Source organism: Lytechinus pictus, chromosome 1 (assembly GCF_037042905.1).
Source record: "Lytechinus pictus isolate F3 Inbred chromosome 1, Lp3.0, whole genome shotgun sequence".
Taxonomy (NCBI): domain Eukaryota; kingdom Metazoa; phylum Echinodermata; class Echinoidea; order Temnopleuroida; family Toxopneustidae; genus Lytechinus; species Lytechinus pictus.
Genome location: NC_087245.1, coordinates 7,420,833 through 7,448,302, shown reverse-complemented (window position 1 = coordinate 7,448,302; position 27,470 = coordinate 7,420,833). Strand labels below are relative to the sequence as shown.

Here is a 27,470-nt window from a genome sequence, read left to right as displayed (position 1 = left end):
AGCTTCCCTCTTCTAACTGTTGGATGGAAATCGAACTCGAGTTTAATGGCAGCCGGATTTGAACTCTTGAAATTGTTCTGCTACATACCGGTATAGTATTGTATATCCAGTTGTTGTGTGTCTGGACCTCCGCCTCCGGACGATCAATTTCAAAGTCATTTGGAAAAATTTACAAGCAAAGTTTTTACTTTCATCAATTTTTAGAACAAAATGTTGGGAAATATCATAGAGAACAAAAGAGAAGATGATTACAACTTTTGAATTCATAGTTTTAGTGTAATCCAAGGACAAAAAAGAAGGCTTCAAAATTATAAAGTGTCCGGACACCTGACCCCACCCCCTACCCTGCCCAGCGACAGCCCCATCCATCGCAGCTCCCGACGGATCGATCCGCTACACCGCGGATGTCCAGCTCAGCTCCAGCACCGGAGTCGACACGCGCCACTCAATTCCCATGATTCCGGCGCTTGATAAACTACCGGCTGCTCTTGCCTTACTTAGTTTAGACTTATGCTTAGCTGAGGAAAATCAGAACGTGGGTTAGATTTAGGATAAACTCCATACAGATTCAGAAAATACTCACCTGTAAAAAGTAATACTGAGCTCAAAATAAGTCCCTCCCGCATCCCGAAGTCTTCGAACATATTACCTTGTTCAAATTCTACGTCCGAATGTACGCCGCCCGATCATCATCATCTACACATATCATAGCTACGTACGCTACGGTATACCGGTAGCTAGTACTGGACAGGTACCGGTAGCGAAATTATTTTTCCCACCGAGTTCTGGACCAACATATGAATATTCATGACTTGCGTCTTCGGATTGAGAGTACGCATGCGCGTGGACTTGGCCTCGACCAGTGCCGATCGTAAGCATTCACGTTTAGTTGCTCAGAATGAATTAGCATCGTCAAATTACCGGTACCCTTACATAGTTACATAGGCCTTATAGGCTTAGATCTATATATACATCCAATTCTTAAACACTTATCAAACTAGCTGCCATTAATGGCAAGACATGTGCTAGGGTAGGGCTAGCTTAGGCTAGCGCATTAACTTTACCTCAAATCTGGACCTGTCTAATGCCTAATACTAATAGGAATAGCCGACTAATGCCATGGTTAACTTCGAACTTGTTAATTCCGAACTTCACGTTTGATTAGGTTTGGACCAATATTAGCTTATTTACCATGGTTTAATATGTCTAGTCCGTATACAGAACCAGTCCTAGATCTAAAATAAATATCTTAGTTCTAGTCTAGTCTCTAGATTTAGACTCTGATCTACGCGCTATCAGCATGGAACCACTAGTGTACCAAAGGGGCGGGGGGGGGGGGGCAGACTGCCCCCCTGACGAGTCACAACTGATCCAGGGGACGTGCCCCCCCCCCCTTGAGAAGCCAAATTAATAATTTGTAATGTCAAAATGCAACGAAAAAAGACGTATGTCCCCTCTTTTGAACGTGAAGATCTTTTTTTTTTCTTGTCAATTTTTTTTTTTGGGTGAAGACGGGGATCAAGATCACTGACGTTAATTTGTGCCTGACGTTAGAATACGTTCCATGCACGCACTGGTGTACCTAGGATTTTCCAAAAGGGGGGCAAATTTTTTAGAGGATATTTCGTCCGCGAAAAAATGTGACAAGCCCCCCCCCCCAAAAAAAAAAAAAGGGTCTTCACCCCAAATTATGGATTTCTTAGCTGAAAAAAAAATTGACAAGCAAAAAAAAAAAAAAAAAAGATCTTCATGTTAAAAAAAGGGGACATACGTCTTTTTCATTGCATTTTCACATTACAAATTACATTAATAATTTGGCTTCTCAAAGGGGGCACGTCCCCTGAATCAGTTGTGACTCGTCAGAGGGACAGTCTTCCCCCCCCCCCCCTTGGTACACTAGTAGTTCCATGCTGATACAGCGTAGATCAGAGTCTAGATATAGAGACTAGACTAGAACTAAGATAATTTTTTTTTAGATCTAGGACTGGTTTTGTATACGGACTAGACATAATTATTAAACCATGGCAAATAAGCTAATATTTATTTTCCAACCTAAAAACTGGACATTCGTAACGATTTTTCAAATTAAGAACAGGATAGGAAGTACCTAAAAACTATACATTTGTAACACTTTTTCAAATCATGAACAGAATAGGAATTTAACTAGATAATAGATGCGAGCGCGAGCTGAAAGTTTTTGATTTTCCAGCCTAAATGCTGGACATTCATAGCACTTTAAAAAGAATATGAACAGTATAGGAATCTAATCAATTAATGTGAGCGCGAAGCGCAAGCTGATAGTTTTTGATATTCCAACCTAAAAACTGGACATTCGTAACACATTTTTCAAATCATGAACAGGATAAGAATTTAAATAAATAATAGATGCGAGCGCGAGCTGACTTTTTTCCAACCTAAATACTGGACATTCATAGCACTTTAAAAAGAATATGAACAAGATAGGAAACTAAACAATTAATGCGAGCGTGAAGCGCGAGCTGAAAGTTTTTGATTTCCAACCTAAAAACTGGAAATTCTTAGCACTTAATAATGAACGGAATAAGAATCTAAACAATGAATGCGAGCGCGAAGCGCGAGCTGAAAGTTTTTTATTTTCCAACCTAACAACTGGACATTCATAGCGCCTTATAAAGAATATGAACAGGATAGGAATCTAATCAATTAAAGTTCAGAATTAACAAGTTCTAAGTTACCCATGGCATTAGTCGGCTATTCCTATTAGTATTAGGCATTAGACAGGTCCAGATTTGAGGTAAAGTTAATGCGCTAGCCTAAGCTAGCCCTACCCTAGCACATGTCTTGCCATTAATGGCAGCTAGTTTGATAAGTGTTTAAGAATTGGATGTATATATAGATCTAAGCCTATAAGGCCTATGTAACTATGTAAGGGTACCGGTAATTTGACGATGCTAATTCATTCTGAGCAACTAAACGTGAATGCTTACGATCGGCACTGGTCGAGGCCAAGTCCACGCGCATGCGTACTCTCAATCCGAAGACGCAAGTCATGAATATTCATATGTTGGTCCAGAACTCGGTGGGAAAAATAATTTCGCGTACCGCGATGGCATGAGCCTTAGTGCAGCTCGGGAAATCCGAGGGAAATACTTTTAGAGCCACGCAACTTAATGATTTGCCAAATCAACACTTTTGCAAATATGAATTTAGCTAAGGCTAGCTAACTTTACCGGTACATCAAAAGCAATTTCAGCACAAGTATGATTTTGCATTAAAGAAGTTTTGAAAATTTTGGAAAATGTGCTTGATCCCGGCTGCCCCCCCCCCAAAAAAAAAAAAATATCATCCGCTGCACAACTTATACTGCCAATCGTTAATAGATCTAGATCAGTATCTTTGGCTTTGTTTTTGTAAAACTAAGTTATGTTTAGCTAATTTTGCATGAAGAATAATGTCTTGAATCCGTATCCTATGGGGAGTGCTCCCTCATCTCACATTCCTTTTTCAACGATTGCAGTGGTTATTGGTAATTTCATGGTTGATGCAGATGGTAAGAAACCATAATTCAATATACACTAATTTGCTTTTAGATTTATTAGTCTCCGAGGAAGGAGCATACATGGGGACCCCCAGAAAAAAATTAAACACCTTTGGCAACCGAATGACCCGTATTCACAAACGGGAGATTTAGCTTGCCCGTTCTAAATTTTAAACCATATATAGAGTATACAGTAATTGAAACTAGCATTCGAATTTTCTTATTTTCTTTTCAATTTTAAATAATATTTTGATTCAAATGACACAAATTGTATAAGAGATTATCAACTAGATACATTTCCATTCCAAATTTTAAAAAAGGGTTTAGTTTGATAAGAATAAAGAGAAGGGGATCGCAGGGGAAACTTGGAGAAAAGCGAAGGGGAAAAAGGGAAGAAAGGTAGCTTCGTGATGTTTTTCATTCCCCCTCAAATCAATAAAAATCCAACTTGACGAAAAGTTTTTCTTTTATTTTTAAGGCTCCGCGAAAAGCAAAATGACTATTATTATTATTCCCTCAAGTTTAGTTTAGTTTCGTTTACTCTAACGATGTTGTAGGACTAAGGCCGTGTTCATCGATCAATGTAGAATGTCCATTACTGGCTTTTACTGCTCTGCAAAATTAGATGCACTATACCTATTTTTGTGTTGCCGTTGGCAGGGAGGGGTGGCAGGCCGGATATTTCCCACAAACTTTCGCTACTCCTTTTTCATGGCTTTTTTTAGCAATATCTTGCCACCAAGTATTAAACTGTACATTCGAGCATGGAATTAAAGTATAAAATACACCGAAGTATGAGCTAGAAGTCGTCTTTTTTTTTTCTTTCAAATTGATCACACATAAAATTTCCGCCCTAGCTTGGTGTGCGGCTGCCAAAAGTTCCCTTTAGGCTCCTTCTCCCGCTCATTGCTAGAGATACAAGAAGGCTATAGTACCGGGCGTATAAAAAAAAAGTTTACACTTTGAAAAAGCCCTGCATGGGAATTAAAAAAATATACAACATGTGGGTATTTTTTCACATATAGGCCTAATCTTGGGTTTGGGTCTCATCTATTCAATGAAAGTAAAGGTTTTGACAGAATGTTACACTTGAGTGAGCACTGCCCATTTTTGTAAAGCTCGCAGAAATGCTCGTTTTCACGCTGTGTCAAGGGGTAAGGCCGAAATCAAACTTACCTGCGAAATATTTCTCATACATTTTCCTTGCACTTTTAGTCAATTGAAATAAAACGGATACATTCAAGCATTTTTTAACAATTTTGCCACCCAAATTGACATTTCAACACTTTTATTAAGCACAACCATTACCCTTTTTGTGCCAGCTGACTCTGAGGACATAACTGAATCTGAACAAAAGTTTATATCAGACATCTCCAATATTTTTTCACTAAGTTTTTGTCTCGCCTGCATAGCAGAGCGAGACTATAGGCGCCGCTTTTCCGACGGCGGCGGCGTCAACATCAAATCTTAACCTAAGGTTAAGTTTTTGAAATGACATCATAACTTAGAAAGTATATGGACCTAGTTCATGAAACTTAAACATAAGGTTAATCAAGTATTACTGAACATCCTGCCTGAGTTTCAGATCACATGACCAAGGTCAGAGGTCATTTAGGGTCAATGAACTTTGACCATGTTGGGAGAATTATTTTCAAAATCTTGTTCAGGTTAAGTTTTTGAAATGACATCATAACTTAGAAAGTATATGGACCTATAGTTCATGAAACTTGGGCATAAGGTTAATCAAGTATTAGTGAACATCCTGCTCAAGTTTCAGGTCAAAGGTCATTTAGGGTCAATGAACTTTGGTCAAGTTGGGGGTATTTGGTGAATTATTATCATAACTTTGAAAATTTATGGATCTAGTTCATGAAACTTGGACATATGATTAGGTTAATCAGGTACCACTGAATATCCTGTGCGAGTTTCAGGTCACATGACCATGGTCAATGGTCATTTAAGGTCAATGAACTTTGGCCGTGTTGGGGGTATTTGTTAAATTACCATCCTAACTCTGAAAGTTTATGGATCTAGTTCATAAAACTTGGGATATATAACTGAGTAATAAAGTATCACTGAACATCCCCTGTGAGTTTCAGGTCACAAAACCAAGGTCAAAGGTCAGTTAAGGTCAATAAACTTAGGCCATGTTGGGGTAATTGTTGGATTGCCATCATAACTTTGAAAGTTTATAGATAGAGTGAATGAAATGTGGACATGGGTGTAGTTGACAAGTCTTAAGTCACCGTTCAAATGTCATTTATGGTCAATGAACGTGGTATTATGTCATTATATGAATGGTGTTTTTGTGAATGATTATTTTATAGTAGTTTTCAAAGTTAGCACTGCTGCTATATTAACTCGCGTAATGCAGGCGAGACTGCCAGAGGCGTTCCACTTGTTATAATTTAAAGTGGGTTTACATTTCATATTTCATTTAATACTTGTTTCTCCACACTTTTCCCAAGCTTGACAATGATTAACAAAATGAAAATCAAGCCTATGCCATTTCATGTAAATCACAGCTCAGTGTAAGGCAAATATCGTCTCGATGGCCTCGGTGTGTGGGGGAGTGGGGTGAGGCTCAATGCACTCTTCGAAGTGTTCTGGGCAAGGAACAGTTTTAAAAGGTAAAAGATATCTCAAATCAATTTTACTAGCTAAATTCCATGTGTTCTTAATGATTAAGGTCTACTTTTATTCGCATAACTATTTAAAAGTTCTGCGCAAATCATTTTTCACTAACTTTTCAAAAGTAAGTGGTGCTCACTCAAGCGGAAATATTTTTCGACAGTTATATCGTCATTTGCTTAAATGGATCTGTACCAATGTTAAAATGTGGAAAAATTCTCAGGATATTACAAATGTATAATTTTGTAGGATTTTTTCTAAGTGTAAACTTTTTTTGATACGCACTGTATATACCCATTCAAAAAAGCAGGTACTATTGAAAAAAAAAAAGTCGATTGTGTAAAAACTGGCGAAATTTCATTTCATATCCCTTGCACACAATCTTTTATCATGTTTGTTGCGCCCTTAATGATAAATTTTGAACTTCATTAAAGCTTCTAAATCATACAAAAGGAATAGGCTGAAAATATTTAAAGCTAAATAAATAGAGTAAAATTCAAAATGAAAAATGCTGAAAATTTCATCAAAATCGGATAACAAATAGCGGAGTTATTGAATTTTAAAGTTAAGCAGTATTTTGTGAAAATAGTTCTATATGCACGTCATCATAAATATATTCATTAGGTGGGCTGATGATGTCACAGTTTCCTTTTTGCTATTATTATTATTATTATTATTATTACTTATTATTTGTACTGCGCTTTTCCCATTAGGCCCAAAGCGCTTACAATGAATTAATTAAATGTAATATTTTAAAAACTACAAAGTACGAAAGAGATGAGTTTTTAATGACTTTTTGAAAATTGCTAATGTTGTAGACTGTCTAATTATTAGTGGCAGGTCGTTCCAGGATTTTGAAGCCGACACCGTAAAAGTTCTGTCACCAGCTAATGCACGAGTTAATGAATATGTGAGGCGAAGGTGATCACTGGCCGACCTTAGTGCTCTAATACTGTGGAGCCTGTTTATTCAGTGTTTTGTAGACAATCAAGAGTAATTTGAACGCAATTCTCTGTTTAAAAGGAAGCCAGTGAAGAGAATCATTACATGAAATCACAATTGTTTCATTTTTTATATATGACTTGTCTCCTTTATAATCCGCAATTCGCTTGAAAGGGGGGGGGGGGTCCTCGATCCTTGCATTCTGTTTCCAATTTTGGCGCTCTATTTTTTTAATTTAGAAAAATCAATTTATTTAAAGCGGGTACAAAAGATATTTCCATGGGTCGTTAAAAATTTGATGATGCATCTGTATATTTATATATTCTCTCTGCATAATATACCCAACATCTCCTCCTCGATTTAAAGATGTTTAATGCGACTCATTGTTTTGCAATCAAAACTAATCCTACCAAGGGAGGCATTAAATATTTCACGAATGTCTTTTTGTTTTCTGAAAATTTGATAAAACTGACTTTTGAGCTTCCGCGAGGGAAGATTTTAATTTTTTTTCCATCTTATGCCTTTTTAGAGCATTCACAATTTCTTCCGCATACGAGTTTCATAATCACAGCAAAATCGATTGAATATTGAGGTGATGAAGATACTAGAGACGATTGAGGAACACTTGATTTGAAAAAAACATCGAAAGCTTTGCGGGGGGGGGGTCACTCTCCAACTCCCTGCATCCACTACTTAGGGAGCAAACTTCGCGTGGACTGACCGTCCCCTCCAAAATAAAATCCTGGCTCAGCGGTTGTGGGATCGTCGTGATCAGGATAGGGACCAATGATCAATCAGTAATCATCTGACAAAACAATCATTAAAGGTCAAGTCCACCCCAGAAAATGTTGATTTGAATAAAATATAGAAAAATCAAACTAGCCCAATGCTGAATATTTCACCAAAATTTGATATAAAATTAAATAAAAAAATTATGACATTTTAAAGTTTCGCTTAATTTCACAAAACAGTTTTATGTACATCTTTCCTGCATCTTTTTATTCAAATCTGCTTTCTGTTAGTGGACTTGTCCTTTAATCATCTTCATCGTCACTGATTCTACAAACACCAATATTTATACCGATCAGATGTCAGTATCCCTTTAATCAATCATCATCACATGGGCTGAGGAGCATAGTTGAAAGGGGTGGGGGCATCATGACAGGACGCATTTGGGATCAGGGGCGGTGGAACTTTTTCTTGGTTTGGGGGAAGGGGAAACCAAAAAATGGACATCAAATTAAGTTTCTACCTAAAGTAGAAGTATGTTTCGTGGAAATGGAAGTTGAGAAAAGGGGATTTCTGATACAGTAAGTGAATATGAAAAGCTAACATGTAAGCTATATTCGTACGGAAAAAAAGAAAATTGTTTGTGTAGTTCCATTCTGGTGTTATAATTACAACTCTTAATTTTTGTAGAGTTTTAAACATGTATATGAATATCTTCCCCTAGAAATGATTTTGTTTGTTGAAGAGAATAAAAAATATCCCTTACAAAAAAATTTAATCGCTTGAAGACAACACCAACACATATGGGCAGAAAGCATCCCCCGACCAAAAATAGTAGGGGGACATAATATAAAATGTCCCCCTACTATTGTTGGTCTGTTATGATGGAGAAAAAAAAATCACTTCACAATTGAAATAATATACTTAGTATTTTGGACTAAAATGACCTTACATTTTGGGTGAAAACCTTTTTTTTTTGCTTGTCAAATTTTGGGGATAAAATTACCTTAACATTTTGGGTGAAAACCTTTTTTTTTAATACTTGTCAAATATTTTTTTTGGGTTAAAATTACCTTACGCTTGTCAAATTTTCCAGGCCCTGGTCCCCCTACCTTTGGGGACAGATTTCCGCCCATGCCAACACATAGGGCAATTTTATCAAGGAAGTAATAGAGGTTCCACCCCCCCCCCTCCGAGTGCACTGTAAGGCAAGAGGCTAAATGCCCTTTTCAGGCAAAACACATTTGTAATTCACTTAATTTACCATCGTCACTACCATCAGTCATCACCCAATTTACCATCACAATCATCATCATCACCACCACCATCATTCACAATCATAATCATCATCATCAGGCCATCGCCTGCTCATTTGCAACTACAATCATAATGCACATCACCCTCAATGTAATCTACCATATCATTATGATTTCAAACATGAATTACAAAATGCCAATTCTACCCTAGCCTCTAATGTAGGCGGAGGCTGCAGCTTTATCTTGTAAATGATGCATCTGATGCGGAGAGACCAACTGTGGATGAAAAGCAACCACCACCTCTACTCTCATCTATATATTCAATATTTGTTTATTTCTTGAATACGATGCAGTGTAGAATTTTCATACAAAAACAAAAACCAGACATTCGTCAATAAAAAGACAATGACAGTTAGACAGGAGTGTATTAGCAGAAGTTTGTAGTCTCGCCACATCAGACGTTCGCTTACGTTTCGCGATACCTCATCAGATCGGTATAAGCAAATAATACAGTTGCAGCCCCCGCCTAGATTATAGGCTATATCCACCCCAACAAATTGATTAATTTAAGCACCAACAAATTTCATCAAAATCTGATTTACTGGTTAACTAAAAAAATTATGACATTTCAATGCTTTGAATTAAATACACAAAAGATTAAATCCTGATCAGTACTATGGAAATGAAGGAGCTGATGATGTCACATACTTGATATTTCTTACATGAAATATGAATATTTCCATTTTTATTGATTTAATGTTATAGAGGATCTCTATCAAATCCTGACTTGTCATTTTCCATGAGTAATGAAACCCAGACGAAGGTTTTTACACAAAAATGAAGAAAGAATTAAAATATATTTTCATACAGTAAAATAGCAACAAAATAAAATGGTCTGTGACATCAGTTTCCTAATATGCATTATGCTCAGGATGAGCATATCACAATTTGTAGCAAACTTTACAGTAATGTCACAACTTTCCACTTTAAATCCAATTTCAACAAAAAATTTCAGCATATGTCTGATGTTTCTCTTTTTTCAAATCAGCTTTTAGTTGGAAAGGACTCTTAATTTTGTGTACAAATCTTAAATGTACCGTTAACCATTTACAGAAGCAAAAAATTGTTAATTTTGGAATGCTGGATTATCATTAAATGTCCTTTAAAACTTGGATTGTTATGTTTAAGTGTATTTCATTAATTCATCAACTGAAAAGAAAAAAAAAATCTTATATATAGGTGTATCCATGTTTTCCAATAAAACGTGCCTATTCAATAAAAAGAAACATTGCAGAAATACTGGCCAAAAGGCCAAGGTGAGTGGGAAAAAGGGTGGCCAATCGCTTCTCCCACCATTTTAGGGTTGATCTTCTAGAAGCAAAATAAGTAGTATTGTAGTAGAGTTTGCAAGTTGCAGCTGTGTTTCACAAAACAAAGGAAAAAAGGGACTAGGGCAATGATTTATGTGTGTTTTATCATTGTGCTTGCTTTATTATTTCACTTAAATATCTCTCATGCATGACAAGACAAAGCCTAGAAAATATACAAAACAGACAAAGGGATAGTGGATGAGAGAAAACTCAGAAATTAAAGAGAAAATACTAGGTGTTAAGTCATAAAGTTAGCCAAAAAAAAAAAGATTAAGGAAAGAAAAACAAATGTGCATGGGGGGGTGAGGGAGAGAGGGAATGAGGATAGAATAGATAGATGAGAGAGATTGAATATCTGAATACATTAGTTTATATTGTATCTGGAATATCTTCTATAATAAATTGAATTACAATGATTTCAGTTCTGTTTTGGCTAATCGTTTCGGAATAATCTGCTTGATATGAAATCTGTAATGTACACTTTCCAGTCGAATACACAAATCTATACCATTGCTGCATACTTGGTGAATTTCATTTAAATTTTACTTTGAATGAAGTGATTTCCTGATTTTCTTGTTGATAGAATGAGTATATCACCACTTTTAGAGTATTAATGGGTTTACTTTTCTTGCTCTACACCCTGCGGACTCAAAATGTGATCAGTAGACACATTTTCTTCAGTTATGCTGCTTGGCAAGTACATAGAGCCTGTATACCATTTGTTTCTTGCATTTTCCTGGAGTCACTGCACATCATCCGTTGCTAGAAAGACCTGTCAATCCTGGAAAATGATAAAGAAAAAAAAAAATATTGGATTCATGAAAAACTGGACGAGTGGGGACTTGATTAGCATATTATCTGGTTATTTGCCTGTTTACTATCCTATTTAGGTAAGCTTAGGTCTAATCTTTTCTATCCTTTATGAAATTATTTTACAATGAAAAGTCTTTAGAACCTGAAATAAGATTTTCAAACAGAATCAGAAAATAATTGAATGTTAAAAATCATAAAATAAGATTTTTTTTGGCCTTTTAAGCTATCATTCATTTAATACATCTCAGCAGCAAAGAATAGATTTTGACTATGACAAAAGGGGAAAAATGAATCAGAATTTCCTTAATATGCCTCTCATTATTTTTTTTTCATCTTTGAATTGCTAAGTATTTAGAATGTTCTTTTACAATTGGCTTCAACTCTAAAAAACATAAGTGGAACGCCTCTGACGGTCTCGCCTGCATTAAACAATTCAATATAGCAGCGGTGCGGACTTTGAAAACTACTAGTATGAAAAAGACGAATTCTTATTCACAAAATCCATCATTCATATGAAATCACGTTCATTGTCCTTAAATGATCTTTGACCTTGATCATGTGAACTGAAGCTCAGGCATGATGATCAGTGATAAGTGATAGATACTAGTACCCTTATGTCTCAGTTTCATTAACTAGGTCCATATATGATGAAAGTTATGATGAAACTTCATACACTTAACCTTGGCTTGATAAGATTTAATGTAGATGCAGCCTCCACCATCAGAAAAGCGGAGCATATAGTCTTGCTCCATTATGCAGGCAACAAATTTAAATGAAAAGCCCTAACAAAGCAAGACATTATTGCTCTACAATATACATGTAAATAATTTTCTAGCTTTTCCTGTTCTCCCTATTTTTAACTATCAACGCCGATATTCTGATCACCAGATACAAATTTGGAAACATCTGTATTTACATTCAAATAATGAAAATGCAAAAAACTCAACCTCATGTTTAAGGTTTAATGTTGACAAAGCAGCTCTTTGTCCCACTTCTACTTGTACAAGCTGGGCAAGACAAATGAAACTACAAGTAAAGCAAAAAGGGTTTCACATTACTGTACCTTTCACACAAAGGAATCTGACATTCTTCAGCATTCCTCCGTTCCGCCTCAAGAAAACTTGCAGACATTGGTAGCTCTCGTCATCTCATCCCATCAACTCAAGAGGCAAAGAGGCTCCTAAACCATGCACCTACACTGCAACTAGGATGGCCAGAAGGTCCAAGATGGCTCCAGAATGTTCCCCTAAGCTCTATTGTAGAAATGGGTCATCATACATTAGGGAGGATGAGAAATATACAAAGAGGATTACTGTCTTGCAAAAGGTATCAGACATTTGGTTTTATACAGGACAAACGATACATGATGTAGGTAAGAAAACTACATAAGAGTAAAGGATAATGATTCTTTCTGAAGAAGGAAATTTTATATTTGGAATACTGATTTATTGGCAAAATAGGTACGTTGAAAATCGTCTGTTCGTGAAAAAAAGGATGTAAAATGCAAATTGGAATATGGGAAATAAATATATTCAAAGAATAAGCCTGTTCACGGTTGTAAACTGCGCACGAGCAAAAAAAGGTCATTGGAGACAACCATGAAGGTGGCTTTCAAATTCACTGACATAGGCATTTGTGATTTGATGATTATTCATGTATTCCTTTCAAAATATTTATCACATCCAAGCTGAAGAGTAATAAATAGAGCCTTCATAATCACTGGTATTTGACAGTAGCCTAAACAATAGTCAAATGTGCCAAAGGCAGACAATAAAACAGATTTCCAAACTTTATCCCTGATGTACTATTTTAGTCACCTGGTCTATACAATGCCTTTTGTTCTTAGAATTTGAATACTCTACCGGTAAAGCTTACGCAACATCTATATTTGAAAATGATAGTGCTTATCCTAATGAAAAATCACAAAGGTCATTTGAGAAAAGTTGATCATGAGCTAACCGTGAACTGGCTTATTGAACAAATTGGAGATACCAGCAATAATGTACCAAAGGAAACCTAAAAAACCTATAGGCAAAAAAAAAAAATCTGGCAAAACTTTTGGAGATGGCTCTGAGTTCTTGATCATACAGTACTGTGAAGATTTGTAGGAAAGAGGAAAATACGCCAAATTTTCTTCCAAGAATATCAGCGTCAAGAAATGTTTTATGGAGGATTTGTGTGGGTATTCTTTCATTAAAAAATATTGATTGGGGATATTTCTTTACTTAAAAAAGACACCCAATAAGTGGAGATTCAAGAGGAATGAAACTTTACTTGGTACGAAATATAGGACATACATACGCATCCGGGGCACATCAATTGAAGATTATTGGAATGGGCTCATTGGACCGGACTGGAGCGGGATGTATCGGACAAGGTCACAAATGGCATGGGCAGGTCCACATGCAGAAAATGAAGGACATGGACCTGAACCGGAATGTAATCCATGGGACGGACTGATGGACGAATGGGTAGATTATGTAGATGGATGGTCAGATCAGACTTTGGGCCCCCATCTGTGGTAGCGAAACACCACAGACCACTTGACTATTAGAGTGGCCTGTGCAGTGGATGGTAGAGTATAGTTTGTAGGACAAGATGATCACAGTTGGGTAAAAATGTTCAGTGATGGCAAGAATTCCATTAACTGGAGTTTGGCATTGGTACATGTACCTTTTGGAGTGTCATTGATCTCTTAGAGGATTGGTAACATGGGTAAGGAACTCAAGTGGACATTTGGCAAAGTTCCACACGCTACAAATGCCATTGGGTTGTTGATGTGGATTTAAAAATCCTAGTCTCTTTTTCAGTTGGGTACACCGTGCAGAGGAGTCAATGGCATTATGAAGCATGGAACAGGGTCAGAGAATGCTTCAATCAGCTTCACCATGGATGGAATGGATGGCGTAGCTACAGTGGCAAAGGTCCAATGGGCCCCTCTTGGCCTATTTCTATGGAAGTCTTGGGATGAACCTTTGGTAGGAGATTAGTAGTGGTGTACTACCTGGACCACCAATACTTCGGGTATCTCTGGACCTATATAGGGGGAAAGAGAACCTCCCAACCAATCCCTACCACACCCTGGCTCTGGCATCCTTGGACCACTCAATCTATCACACATACAGTAGTCACACACACAATATTCCAAGTCATTCCTCTAAATCTTCTTTCCTTAATCCCTTCAGATCCTACTTTCCTTCCAAACAAATTTTACTGCATGGAAAAGCTTGCAATTACATCACTCATCCTCTTGTGTACATGCAAGTGTTGAACAAAGAAGATCTACTGGATAATTTGACAATGAAAAAGTTCAAGTGTCTGGAAGGAAATTTCGGACATGAAAACCAGATTTCATTTACAAAAAAAAAAAGGATATCAATAAAGGTACATGTACATGTATGTGGAGAAAAGTACCAGTAGTGTAGCTGAATAATTAAATGTTTATATTTTTGAGGGTGAGGGGAATATTTGTTTCATTCTCTCCCGCACACAGCACCAATGCAAGTACAGTACACGAACAATCAACCTAGCATGAGAGTGCATGTAAGTCGAATCTGATGTAAGAAAAAAGAACAGTGTACTTTTGTTCAGTTCATAACTGATTTAGAATTACATTACAATTGACAGATTTAATAAAAAAGGGGGAACCTCCATTGGTAAAATATGAATGGAGGAAAAAGAAAAATGGAATGAAAGCTCGGAAGAAATCAGAAAAATAGTCTCAATTCTCAAGGCTGTTTAAAACATACATGTACATGTATAATTACTAGATTATGCAAATCTCAAACTGGCAATTTGGTGTCGAATTGTGGTGTATGGAGGGAAAACTGGTCGTTTTTTCTAAGCACCCCCTCCCACCCAACCGATGAAAATGATCATAAAAATTTTGTCCTGGAAAATGATTTGGAGCTAAAAATGGAGTAGTCCCCACCATAGACATACCGGTACCCAACAATGAAGCCAAGTTGAATTCACCAAACAACAATTTTTTTTTAATTTAAACTTTCTCTCTTTTGTCAGTTATTTTCAAATATTATTTCATCCATCTGCTAATTTGATTTTTTTCCTTTTCCTTTATAAACATCCTTCCCCCCAAAAAAATAGATTAAATTTCTCCATAATCATGTTTTTCCCAACATAGCTAATGACTTGATTCAAATGCCAGATTGATTGTATATCATCATTCAGAATTATTTTATCGCACAATCAGTCACTACAGAGCCCAATGGTTATTACAACACAGAATATGCCCTTCCCCATTTTGAATATGAGTGGTTATGGACTGTCTCAGGTAAAATATTAAGCCCAGTAGCACAAGTGTGGACCATCAAATCAATATCATCAATTAATCTGAGAATTCAAATATAAAACTGAAGTGAAAACAAATCTTTTGAAAGATGGCCAGGTTCATGTAGTCCTGTACACGTTAAAGACTAATATTTTGTTTGACGATAGTACGATAATCCTTTTCTCATTTGCATATATATTCACTTTGACAGTACATGCATATTTTGGATTAAACAGGGAGATCTCCTGGGGCCTGTTTCATAAAGAGTTACAACTGTTGTAACTTTGCCATTACGGCAACTACATTGTACCATGGTATCCTTGATTTTGATTGGCTGCTGAGCCCTGTTCAGTGTTGCCATGGTAGTTGCCATAATTGCAAAGTTACAACAGTTGTAAATCTTTATGAAACAGGCCCCTGGTTTAAAGAAACAGGATCGTACATGTACATGTACACACGTGTAGATCTTTCATTACAAATGAACAATGTACATATGTTTAAAAATATGTAAATGCCCAATGTCTTTATCTCAAAAAGGATTTCTTGGTTCTCTGCACTGAGACAAAGGCCCCCCTCCCTCTTATTTTAAAGTCACATGGTACATGTAGGTACATGCACATGTACACTGCACATGTTTAGGATTCAAAATTGGAAATGCAAAGAGCTGGGAAAGGGTGAAATATTAGCTTGGTATAGCAAATGGATATTTATTGGGTTCAAATGCTTTGCAATACATAACAGCAACAAAATTGAAATACATTTGGATAAAATAGGATGGACTGTAATTATCAAAAGGTTATTTTTGTAGATACATGTATGTGTTTGTTATGAACAGCCTCAAATCAGATCAAACTAGATCATACTAGTTGGTATGGGGTTTGTACATGTACAGTACTTGTACATGTACATGTAGGTTCTGATTATTTTCTGATATCAGTTCAGAAAAATACATACTGTTCATAGGGCTTTGCTTCAAAAGAAATTGTACAGCATTCGCCTTCCATCATTCTGATCACTGGGGCCTCCTTGTTCAGACTCAAAAGTACATGTAACTGAACAAGTTAACAATATGCAATAGAGCTTTACTTCCATATAGACGATATCAACATGATAATCAATGAATGACAACTATTTGTCTTAAGTCTTAACAACTCTTAACATGCATCCTACTTAACCAAGATATTCAACATCAATGACATCTAATTCCAAAGGACTAATTTACATGCACATGTGACAACAGTCACAACACCATTCAACATTCAGGAATAGATGGTAAAATTGTGGACATTTTTATGTTTTTTTTTAATTTATATTTTTTCTAAAACCTACATATAAACAGTAGCTATAAAGGGCCCTCTTCCAAAGAGTAAAATAGGAATTTGTGTCATACATACATGTACAGTACTTGGATATCTGTACATGTACATTTTCATTTCTGTAGATGAATGACACGATAAACTAAATAACAACCGGGAGATCTTCCCCAATTTTGCCAAGTACGAGAGTTCCAAACTACATATGTAAAAAAATATGCAATACAGTAGCCTCAACATGGAAAATATAGTGCACTGCACATGGAATACCCCCTCTCCTCACCGGCCCTGGTAAATCCTCCATGATAAAGCACTAGTAATGGCAACATGAAAAACTTTTACACAAATGTAAAAAACAGGAAATAGCAATCTAATGCTTGTCACCATAAAAAGTAGAGTTTTTTTTTCAAGGGTCACAATTCTACATGTACAATTATGACCATTTAAATCAGAAATAAAAATAATTTGTAAGAAATGGTATTGGCCTCTTGGTGGTCTAAGATATATTGACCTTTATATTCACATGCACATGTCATATTCTAAACATGACAGGGTTTCAGATGAAATTAATACTGTAAGCTATTAACCGAAGAAAAATCTCCATGAATCAGTGTCTAGTCTTTTACATGTACCATCTTATTTGGACAAAAAAATCCTTTTCCTAATTCAACATATGTCAGAAAAGGTCAACTTAAAAGGACTTTACGCATAGGATTATTTTGCTTATGAATTTAAAAAGAAACAAACATGTGGAACCTGGGGGGGGGGGGGAAGGTACATGTACAGTACTGTGTATGGGAATCAAAGTGATATCGCCCCTGAAAAGCTTAAAAGAGCACAGAAACTTAAAAAGGGGCCCTGGATAATCCCCATTCATTGCAATGTTAAAGTTTATCCAATGTTGCAGATTTAGGGAGTAAGAGGCTGTGAAAAAAGCCCTGAAAAAAAGAAATTCTGTAAGGAACGCCCCTTGGCATTCGTGTCACATTGTAAGCTAAATGGAAACAAGTTGATCATTTCTACATTAGCATTAAACAACTGCAAAATTGATCAAGAATAAATCAAGTCTTGTCATTTAAATATTGATGAACAAACCAAAGAATTAAAATTCTAAAAGATTATAAAAGGAAAGCATAGCCTTATCATATACAAGTACATAAAACAACAAAAAAAAAGCGAGGAAAGCAATTTCGCAAAATAAAAGGGAATACTGTCTAGATTGAAGTTCCTCTCGAGCAATTTATGGCATGAAAATAAATGTGATATCATGACCACCTAGATAGATACATGTATTTACAATTTTGAACAAGGAGATTCTATTAAAGAAAAGCTAATTTCCAATTCTGAACTTTCCAATTACTGAACTGCTCCTCCACTATTTTGGTACTCCTTGACACTATTTTGTAACAAGAACTTGGCATGAGCAATGTCATGTTGCGTACCTGTAATGGTGATGATTCTATCCTTGGCACCTTGAAGAGGGTCGTCGATCTTGATCTGTGCTCCTGACTGTGTACGGATTTTTTTGATGCGCTGACCCCCTCTGCCAATGATAGAGCCAGCCAGGTCGTTGGGTATGGTGACTTGTTGTGTCTGAACAGCTTCCCCACCACCTCCTCCACCACCAGGACCACCGTCAAAGCCACCGCCTCCACCTCCGAAGTTGGATTGGCCACGTCCAGAATCTCCACCAAAATCATAGCCTTGGGCACCACCATATTGCTGCTCTCTTCCATATCCACGAGCACCACCAGGTCCACCACCACCTCCTCGTCCACGTCCTCCCCTTCCTCGTCCTCCTCCCATGGGCCCACCACCTCCACCACCAAAGGGACTGCGGCCATAACCAAAGTTATCATTTCCACCAGCCATTCCACGATCATAGCCACGTCCCATTGGCGGACCTCTGTTCCATTGGCCGCCGCCGCCGCCACCACCACGGTCACCTCCATAGCCGCCTCGATCACCATAACTTTCCTCTGCTGGATCAAACAGGAATCCCCCGTACTGGTCAAAATTGCTTGTATCATGGTTGAATGGGTCATATTCCTGTGCAAGGCCCTTGATGGGGGTTTCAGAACAGATTTCGTAGACTTCACGAGCAGCCTTGATGATTACATCTGCGGTACCAGTGAGTTGGACAACACGGTCGGTGGAGTTTGGGCAGGTTTTTGTATATACCTTGAAATGGGCACCAGTTTTCTCCCGAAGTTCTTTGATCTTAAAACCTGCTCTTCCAATGATGGCTCCAGCATGACTCTGATGGACCATGATCCTGACAAAAAACTGGCCCTGGTTCTGACTCTGATCTTGCTTCCTATCCCTCCTCTCCACCTTTTCTCCCACCTTTGGAATGATATCTGAAATACAGTCAAGAGCACTATCCAGCTGTTTGGTGACAATCTTGATGATTCGCTCCGGCCCATTGCAATCTGGAATAGACACCTTAGCATCATAATCTGACCTGAGACGCTTGATATTATCACCACCTTTTCCTATCACCCCTCCAGCATTGTTGCTCCTTATCATCAAACGGAATACAACTTGATTGTAATCCCCTCTCGGGCGCTTGTTTTGGTTTTGCCTCTGATCTTCTGCTGATCGCTTCCCTCCTTCACCACCTCCATAATCTTGGTTGTCAGCCATTCTGGTTGATTAGTTTTGTTTAATCAGATGGCACTTGTAAGTTCTATAATGTGAAAGAAATTACAGGAAGAAAAATCAATAAAATCGTGACAATATATGGGATACAAATGTAAATGAGAATATACTGTTTACTAAGCCCGAGTCATATCGATTATTTTGAAAACCGGTGTTCGACAGCTTTAATTCGATCGAACATCGATGGATCGAAATTTGAAGGCGGAGAAAATCGAGTCATTTTTTTTTGCTCCGGCCGGCCGTCGATGCATGCACTGACGGTCTGCGCTGGTCGGGTGAGCGTTGCAAAAGCAGATGACAGAGCAAAGTTCGTTTGTATTTTCCATGATCACAAAACACAAAAAAGGCCAGGGAGCAATGCAGAATTCTTCCCAAAATATCTTCAACAATGATATTTGCAGATGATAACATATAAGTAGGAGTGGGCTATAAATGGGTGATTTTTTGTTGTACTGTGACAACAGTTTTTTTGTGTTCCTTTTACCTTATCTCAACATGAAATGACAATATTTTTTGTCTCGGGTCCGAGAAAAAAGTGTGCCGGGCCAAAATCCAAAATGGCCGCCAAAACCCCCCAAAATCACATTTTGGGCCACAACTTTTTTATTTGATGGTCTTTTTCTCTGGTTTTGGTGTCTATTCATATGTTTCTGGGGGCAGGTAACTTGTTTTTCCTAAACTTAGTACTTTTAAATCATTATTTGTAGAGTTATAAGGTGATTTTACTTAAATTTACAAATTTTTAAAGCCATTTTTTTCAGCCAAAGAGTAGGTTTCATCGTTATGTGGTTCTTAAATATTAGACGATACCAGTTGAACAGTAGCGGTCAGCTTTATATAGCTTTATTGCTTTTATTCCTGTACTTTGGGTTTTACGGATATTTGTGAAATATATCTTATCAAATAAAAGAAAATGCCATTTATCCATAGGGGCTATACGGTATACAATTTACTGTACATACTACACTGCATATATACATGCATTGACCACCATGACATATAAAATGGACATAAACTATATAGTGTCATAGAAATGAGCTCCTAATGTTTAGAATTAGATTGTGAATTTGATTGCTTGTCAGCTGATGTATAATACATGATGAAACCAGCAACGTAAATTCACAAAAATATCACATATCATATATACATACATCATATTTTTAACCATATCTTCTCCATTTGGAGGCTTTTTTTCCTGGTTATGGTGTCTAAACTTGCCTATATTTATGGGGTCAGTTAACTATCATGGTAATGCTGATCAACAGCAAATCAGAATCACGGATTCCATGCAAGTTACCATTAAGTTAAGTTAACATAATGGTAAATTTTTATGCAACGGGGACCAAAATAGCTAAAATGCCATGATGTCTGGTTAATTACCTCTCTCCGCCCCCTGAATTAGCATATTTGACAAAACGTCCTCAATTTCTGAGACAAAACTTATCTTCAATTTCTGAGGCATCTAACTCTAAACCTGAGAGCTCATTTCTATGACACTAGTTTATACAGGCCTTGTTAGCTGTCATGGTGGCCAATGCATTTATGCAGTGCAGTATGTACAGTACATTGTATACATGTACTGTATAGGCCCAATAGATAATTGACATTTTTTTATTTAATAAGATATATATTTCACAAATATCCGTAAAACCCAAAGTAGAGGAATAAAAGCAATATAGCTATATGAAGCTGCTTTCTATTGTTGACCTCGTACCATCTAATATCCAAGAACCCCAGGACGATAAAACCTACTTTTTGGCTGAAAAGAAATATAAAAATTTGAAAATTTAGGTATAATTACCTTTTAACTCTACAAATAATAGTTTAAAAGTACTAATCATAGGAAAAACTAATTGTCTGCCCCCCAAAGCATATGAATAGACACCAAAACCAGAGAAAAAGACCACCAAATAAAGAAGTTGTGGCCAAAACTGTGATTTTGGGGGGGTTTGGCGGCCATTTTGGATTTTGGCCCGGCACACTTTTTTCTCGGACCCGAGACAAAAAATATTGTCATTTCATGTTGAGATACATTACAAGGAATAAAAAAAAACTGTTGTCATATTGAAATTACAAAAAAGTATTTTTGACCCTTGTATAGCCCACTCCTAATATAAGTTTAAAATGGAAACAATATTATTAAAGACATGAATCCCTCAGAGTCGATCCGAACGATTTTCGGTCAACTAGCATTCGCAGTCCAGACTCGCACACACCAGCCCCGTACACTCACTCTCCCGAAACGACAGGCGTGCTTGCCAGCACCATCTAACAAGTGCAAACAGCGGGGAGAGCGCTGTAACTTGCCTGAGATTGTGTAGTTGGATCCAAAATTAGCTCCAAATAAATGGATGGGAATAAATACGTAATTTTCTCTGGATGGTCATTTGAATTGGTATTCAATGCTGATATAACGATTGTGAGGAAAGATTGAGGAATATGAGTTCTAGCGATGTTCGAGACTTAATCCTGATAATGATAATCCATTTTTTAGACACAAGAGCTTGTGATCGAAATAAATACGAATGTCTCGGATCGAGCTCTAAAAGTCTTAATTCATATAAATTATTATTGGATGTTAAATAATTACGATTTAATAAGATTTTATGGCCATACTAAAAATATTGATGTCAGCAAAGTATGTTATGTTCATATGGAAGAATTAATAGTATTATACTGGCATTATTTTTTATTTTTATTCTATCTCTGGACGTCTCCGAGAAAAGAAGCACAATGCGCATACGCATTCGATGACGTCTGACATATTTTCCATTCATGAAATCAGAGCCAAAAGTTGGGCACAAACAAGCTTCAAATTGATGGGAAAAAATATCAAACGCAATTTTCTCTGTTTTGTCATGTAAAATGTTATTATATGGTGATATTACAATCTTGAAAAGAGTTTCTGCATGTTGACAATGTTCGAGAATCAATCCTGACGTGATAATTATTTTTCTAGACAAGTGCACTCACTCGAGTCGATCTTCATGTGATGTCCGTCATTGAAAATTGATACAAAATACAAACGTTTCACATCAAGCTCTAAATTCATAATAATGATTATCATATGCAAATTGTTGTTAAATATTACGATTAAATCATGTTCTATGGTCATGATATTAATATTGTTCATGAAAAAGCAAGATTTACTTTACGTTGATCGCGTCAATTTCCGGCCATTTTCTGATTTGATTAAAGCACAGTACCGGTACTGCGCATGCACGATCAATGGCGAATTCCATTCATAAATTCATCGTGCATAAATTATCTCGGCACGAGCAGACGAGCCGGGCAGACGAGTAAGACTCGAACTATGATCGAAATAAACTTCAAATTAATGGTGAATAGGCATCATAATTACAAAATCGGTTTCATTTTGGGGGCAATATAAATGAAGTAGTACCGTAAGTAACGGTGTATTAACCGCACCCCCAACTTTGGACTAAAAAAAAAAAAAAAAAAATCCTTCTCACATTTACATGCATATTTGAGGTACGAAGAAACAAAAACTAAGTTAAAGATTTCAAAGTATTCAAAGAGATTACCGGTATGCGGAAATCTGCTGTTCTTGATCAATTCATCTACAAATGTTAGCAAGAAAGAAAGGTCCCGACAATATTGGCCACTTACACACTCACTCACCTCACAGTCACAGTGTACACACACACAGCACTGCCGTTCATGTACATTGCAAACTTCGATACGGTACCACTACCAGAGTACCAGTACAGTACATCTTATCAAATTGTGAACTGTCTTTCACATTTCTTGCATCACAACCTCACAATCACTTTCAGAATTTGTCTAGCATTCGATGGCTTAGCATGAATTTTGGATACGGGATTACAGGAAGGTTCAAGAAACAAAGAAATTGGCATTTTTTCCAGTTGTTTTACGGCTTCGTGCCGTCTCTCTCATACGTGGTGCACGGTGTACATGGTATCTTATGAAAAGCAAACAGGAAAGAAAAAAATAAGCTGGCGCGCGCGAAACGGGACTTTGAGGGGTTAAAATGAATAGCGCCAGCTTAAGTCGCACTAAAACCACAATACAACGCAAGCTAGCTCTCGGCTCTTGCTCAGCTGTGACAAATTATTACCGAGAATGCTTGGCGTCTCTTTGAACTTAGCCAGGGAACTTCGCTGCTTTGAATCGAGAATAAAGTCGAAATTAGTGTCATGAAGGTGGGTGCATTTGTTATGGACACTATTTGATTAAGATCGTAATAATCGCTTCCCATTACCCGCGGCTCATACCCCTCTAAACGACATTGCCCTGGGCGGCTACGCCCGGCCACTCGATGTGTTGTGAACTGGCAGACTTCTTCCATGTTCGGGAGGGGTTACGCGGGCGGGCTCAGACCCGTCACCGTGGATAAACCGCACCCCCGACTTTTGCTTATATCCCGCCGAGAAAAAGGTGCGGTTAATACACCGTTACTTACGGTAGTCAAGTTGGATATTACTGTTTATTTTGATGTTTGGGTGAACCAAATGAATCGGCCGGCCGACATAATTTTTTTTTTTTTCGATGCACCGATTTTGCAAAATCTGCACCGGCGTTCGATGACATCGATCGAACACCAATTTTAAAATCGATTCGACTCAGGCTTACTGTTTACTAAAGGTGATAAACGCTAATAGTCCCAGGATATTTCTGGCCTTGTTATTCAATGATCACTTTAAAATCACCCTTCTTCAGTAATACAATACAATATATCAATAGACTTGATATATTTCATTATCAGATAAAGCACTGAAATCCAACAATATCTGCTTAAAATGAGCTCACATTTGTTGCTAACAGGAAGATTTTGAAAGCTCATTGCAAATTTTGTCATATTCTCGGATCTCTTTAGGGGTCTTCATTTTGATATTTTTTAGATAATTTTATCGTTGTCAGAACTTTAATTGTTGAATGTTCATGAAATTTTGTTTGCGCATGGCAGTTTACCCACAAGATGTGTATACTAGGTGCATGTGACATACAGCTGATCAAGTTCCTGTTACTGTACGGTATTTTACAGCACATAAAGATGCTCTATTTTTCTCCTTTCTGAGATCTGAGGTTGTATGGCCTTTCTGAAACTTTAAATTTTCAGGTTTAAGGTGTCGATGATTATTTTATAAAATGAACAAACAAAAAATTTTAAACGACCTTTCCGAAAAATATGCCGAAAAAAGGTGAGTTTTGATGACAAACAGATCAGGATCGGCCAGGTTCTTCTTCGATCGCTGTCAGCGCAGCTACAGCTGAGCGTATGAAAATGCAAGCCAATCGGCTCAGCTAAACTGTCGGCGATCGAAGAAGAACCTGTCTGTCATCAAAATTTGCTATTTTTCAGAAAGGTGATAAGCTATAAATTGTATTTGATAGGAATACATGTATCTTTATTATTTCTTCCTTTTTCCCCATGTCAAAAAGCAAAATTTAGGAATAATCGAGGAGGGTGCAAAACGGCACCCTTTCTCTATAGACACTGTAGTTAAGCGGCAGTTGCTTGCTCCACCATAATTAGAAGCCCAATGGCCGCCATCTGTCTGTGTAGAAGGACCAAAAAAATCAGAAAATGTTGAAAAACTCAGAAACAGCGGAATTTCTCACTCATTCAATGAACAAGGTTTTGATACAACCTTGTTCACTGTTACTACTCCCTGTGTGGCAAAATAAGGTTGGCAATGTTTGGCTTATTTTCTCTCTCTTTGGGACAAATGCTTGATTTTTTTACAATGTCAGTTTCCTTTCCAGTTATTCATCATATAACTTGGCTTTTAAGTTAAATTGATTCTTTTTTTTTCTAAATTAAAAATAGAGATTGAAACATTTTCTTGCAATATTACTTTTCACCAATAGAGGGCATACACAAAAATATGCCAAAAATTCCAGTTTTAGAGCGCTCTGGTGAATACAAGGAAAAAGCAATTTTGTGTCTCGCCCACTTATGAAAATAACCAAAAATATTGTGATTTTTTTTTTGGGGGGGGAACGCAACAGAATTGTATCGAAACTTCATTGTGAAATGACCGGGATGGAATAACACTTGTCATAAGAGTCTTGGACGTAAACTTTAATGTTGACCTCAAAATGAACTTTGACCATACCATGTGACCTCCCAACACAATAGCATGCAGGTCCCCTAAGTACATCTACCATCCAAGTTTGGTTGAAAAGTGATTTACGATTGCAGAGTTATGTGTCATAAGAGTCTTGCACGGAAACTTTAACGTTGACCTGAAAATGAACTTTGACCTTACATGTACCATGTGACCTCCGGCTGCGCATGCACAATTCGCCATTTTCGATTCGACAGATAACTTAATACGTGTGATGAATCGAGAACCGGCTTCAAATCACCGATTTTGAGACGTTTTCAAGGAAGGGCAAGGAGTGAGTCTGTGTCAAATGGTAAATTTAGTAAACTGTAGTGTAGAGTAAGCTGAATGTATGTTTAGGTCTTGATATGGGCAAGTCCAAGAATTCGCGCACGTTACGTATGGGACATTTCAGAGGCTTTAATGACCTGAAAAAAGTGTTTAATGACTTTGATTAGATTGAATACCCTCATGATGGTAGACATCTAGAAGAATAAGGATGCAAAAAATGGTGACATATGACATTGACGTATTAGAGAGAAAAGATGTGCCGTTACGTATGGTACACAGAAAAAAGTTGAGAATTCTCTGAAAGTATTTCATTTGACAACTTGTAACTTAGTGATAGAAGTCACAACACTCCAGTATATCTAAGGCAAGTTTCATGTCATAAGCCAAATCCCTCTAATTACAGACTCTAATTAAACAAATTAATGACATGTTACGTATGGGACATTTTGTCCCCATAGAGAACGTACACAATTTTCCCCATAATTTCAAAAATTAAAATAATTTGAAATATATATGGAAATAGCAAAGAGTTTTTTTCTTTTAAAATGTTCTACTGAGACATATTTGATATGACTGAAAAGGAAATTAGCCATTTCAACAATTTTTCTTCTTGTTTTACACGGTTTCATGAACTTCCTATGTATTTCTATTGTTTTTTATTTTTTCATATTTTTCAATTTTCACAATTTTTTTGCTTCGATTGTTTTCATAAATCAGTATTCATAACAAATCAGTCTCTAAAAACTAAAGAAAAGGTAAATAATCACTTTTTAGAGCACTCTTGAAATTTGTTTTTCTCCTTTCACTTTGTACACAAATCTCCCAATTGACATTGTGTGTAAATGTCCCATACGTAACAATTTTTTAATTAACTTTTAATTAAAAAGTAAACTATATTTTTGAAGCTTTTTGTGGTATAACATTTTCATACTTAATAAATTAGAACTTCCCAGAGATGCAACAATTCAAGTACTGTATTATGAGAAATAACTTTTAAAAAATCCTCAAAATGTTACGTATGGGACATTCCATCCTTGGACAAGACCTAATTTGCATATTTAATTAGATGAGACCACTTTTCCCCCCAAAAGTAATAAGATGTTAGGGAGTCCATGTCCCACCTATGACTAAATCTCACAAGTTTTGTTTTGATTTTCTATGAGTTTTTATAATTGTCCCATACGTAACGCCCTTTTTACAAATTATGCAAATTAGATGCCCAAAATTAGCATAAATATGCATATTATCAAATTTTTCTTAATGAAATTTTATAATTCAACATTTGGGCTTTCTTTCTTTCTTTCCACCAAAGATAACTTCTTAAATTAAAGATCTTACCCCACCAAAGATAATTTCTTAAATTAAAGATGAAATTTTGCCTTCTGGGGTGACCTTTTCTTGGACTTGCCCATATGTTGCCTTTGGGGACTTTACTCTATTTATCACCTGAGGGGGAGGGTAGCGGTAGTGAAGTGTAGTTGAGCCTATGCAAACCCTCGCCTGAGGTACATGTAGTTTTTCGTGGAGGGGTATGATGGCGGTCCCCAAGTCTGCGCACCTAACAATT

At 36.8% G+C, this 27,470-nt stretch overlaps 1 protein-coding gene and 1 long non-coding RNA gene across 4 annotated transcripts; both read right to left on the bottom strand.

Annotated features, from left to right (window-relative positions):
* Positions 1–9,656: 9,656 nt before the first annotated feature.
* On the bottom strand, positions 9,657–16,063 carry LOC135159726 (uncharacterized). 3 transcript variants are annotated; one of them, XR_010292590.1, is made up of 3 exons: positions 13,560–16,063; positions 12,322–12,511; positions 9,657–11,226 (listed from the first exon to the last, which is right to left on the bottom strand). It is a non-coding gene; the product is annotated as an uncharacterized LOC135159726 (long non-coding RNA). The 3 variants fall into 3 exon arrangements; XR_010292591.1 differs by having other exon boundaries at positions 13,556–15,884; XR_010298439.1 differs by lacking the exon at positions 13,560–16,063 and having other exon boundaries at positions 12,322–13,055.
* Positions 16,064–16,228: 165 nt separating this feature from the next.
* LOC129256680 (heterogeneous nuclear ribonucleoprotein K-like) lies at positions 16,229–20,536 on the bottom strand. Its single transcript, XM_054894845.2, has one exon. It carries the CDS (start codon positions 19,503–19,505, stop codon positions 18,216–18,218), a length of 1,290 nt encoding a protein of 429 aa, XP_054750820.2. The 5' UTR covers positions 19,506–20,536; the 3' UTR covers positions 16,229–18,215.
* Positions 20,537–27,470: the final 6,934 nt, after the last annotated feature.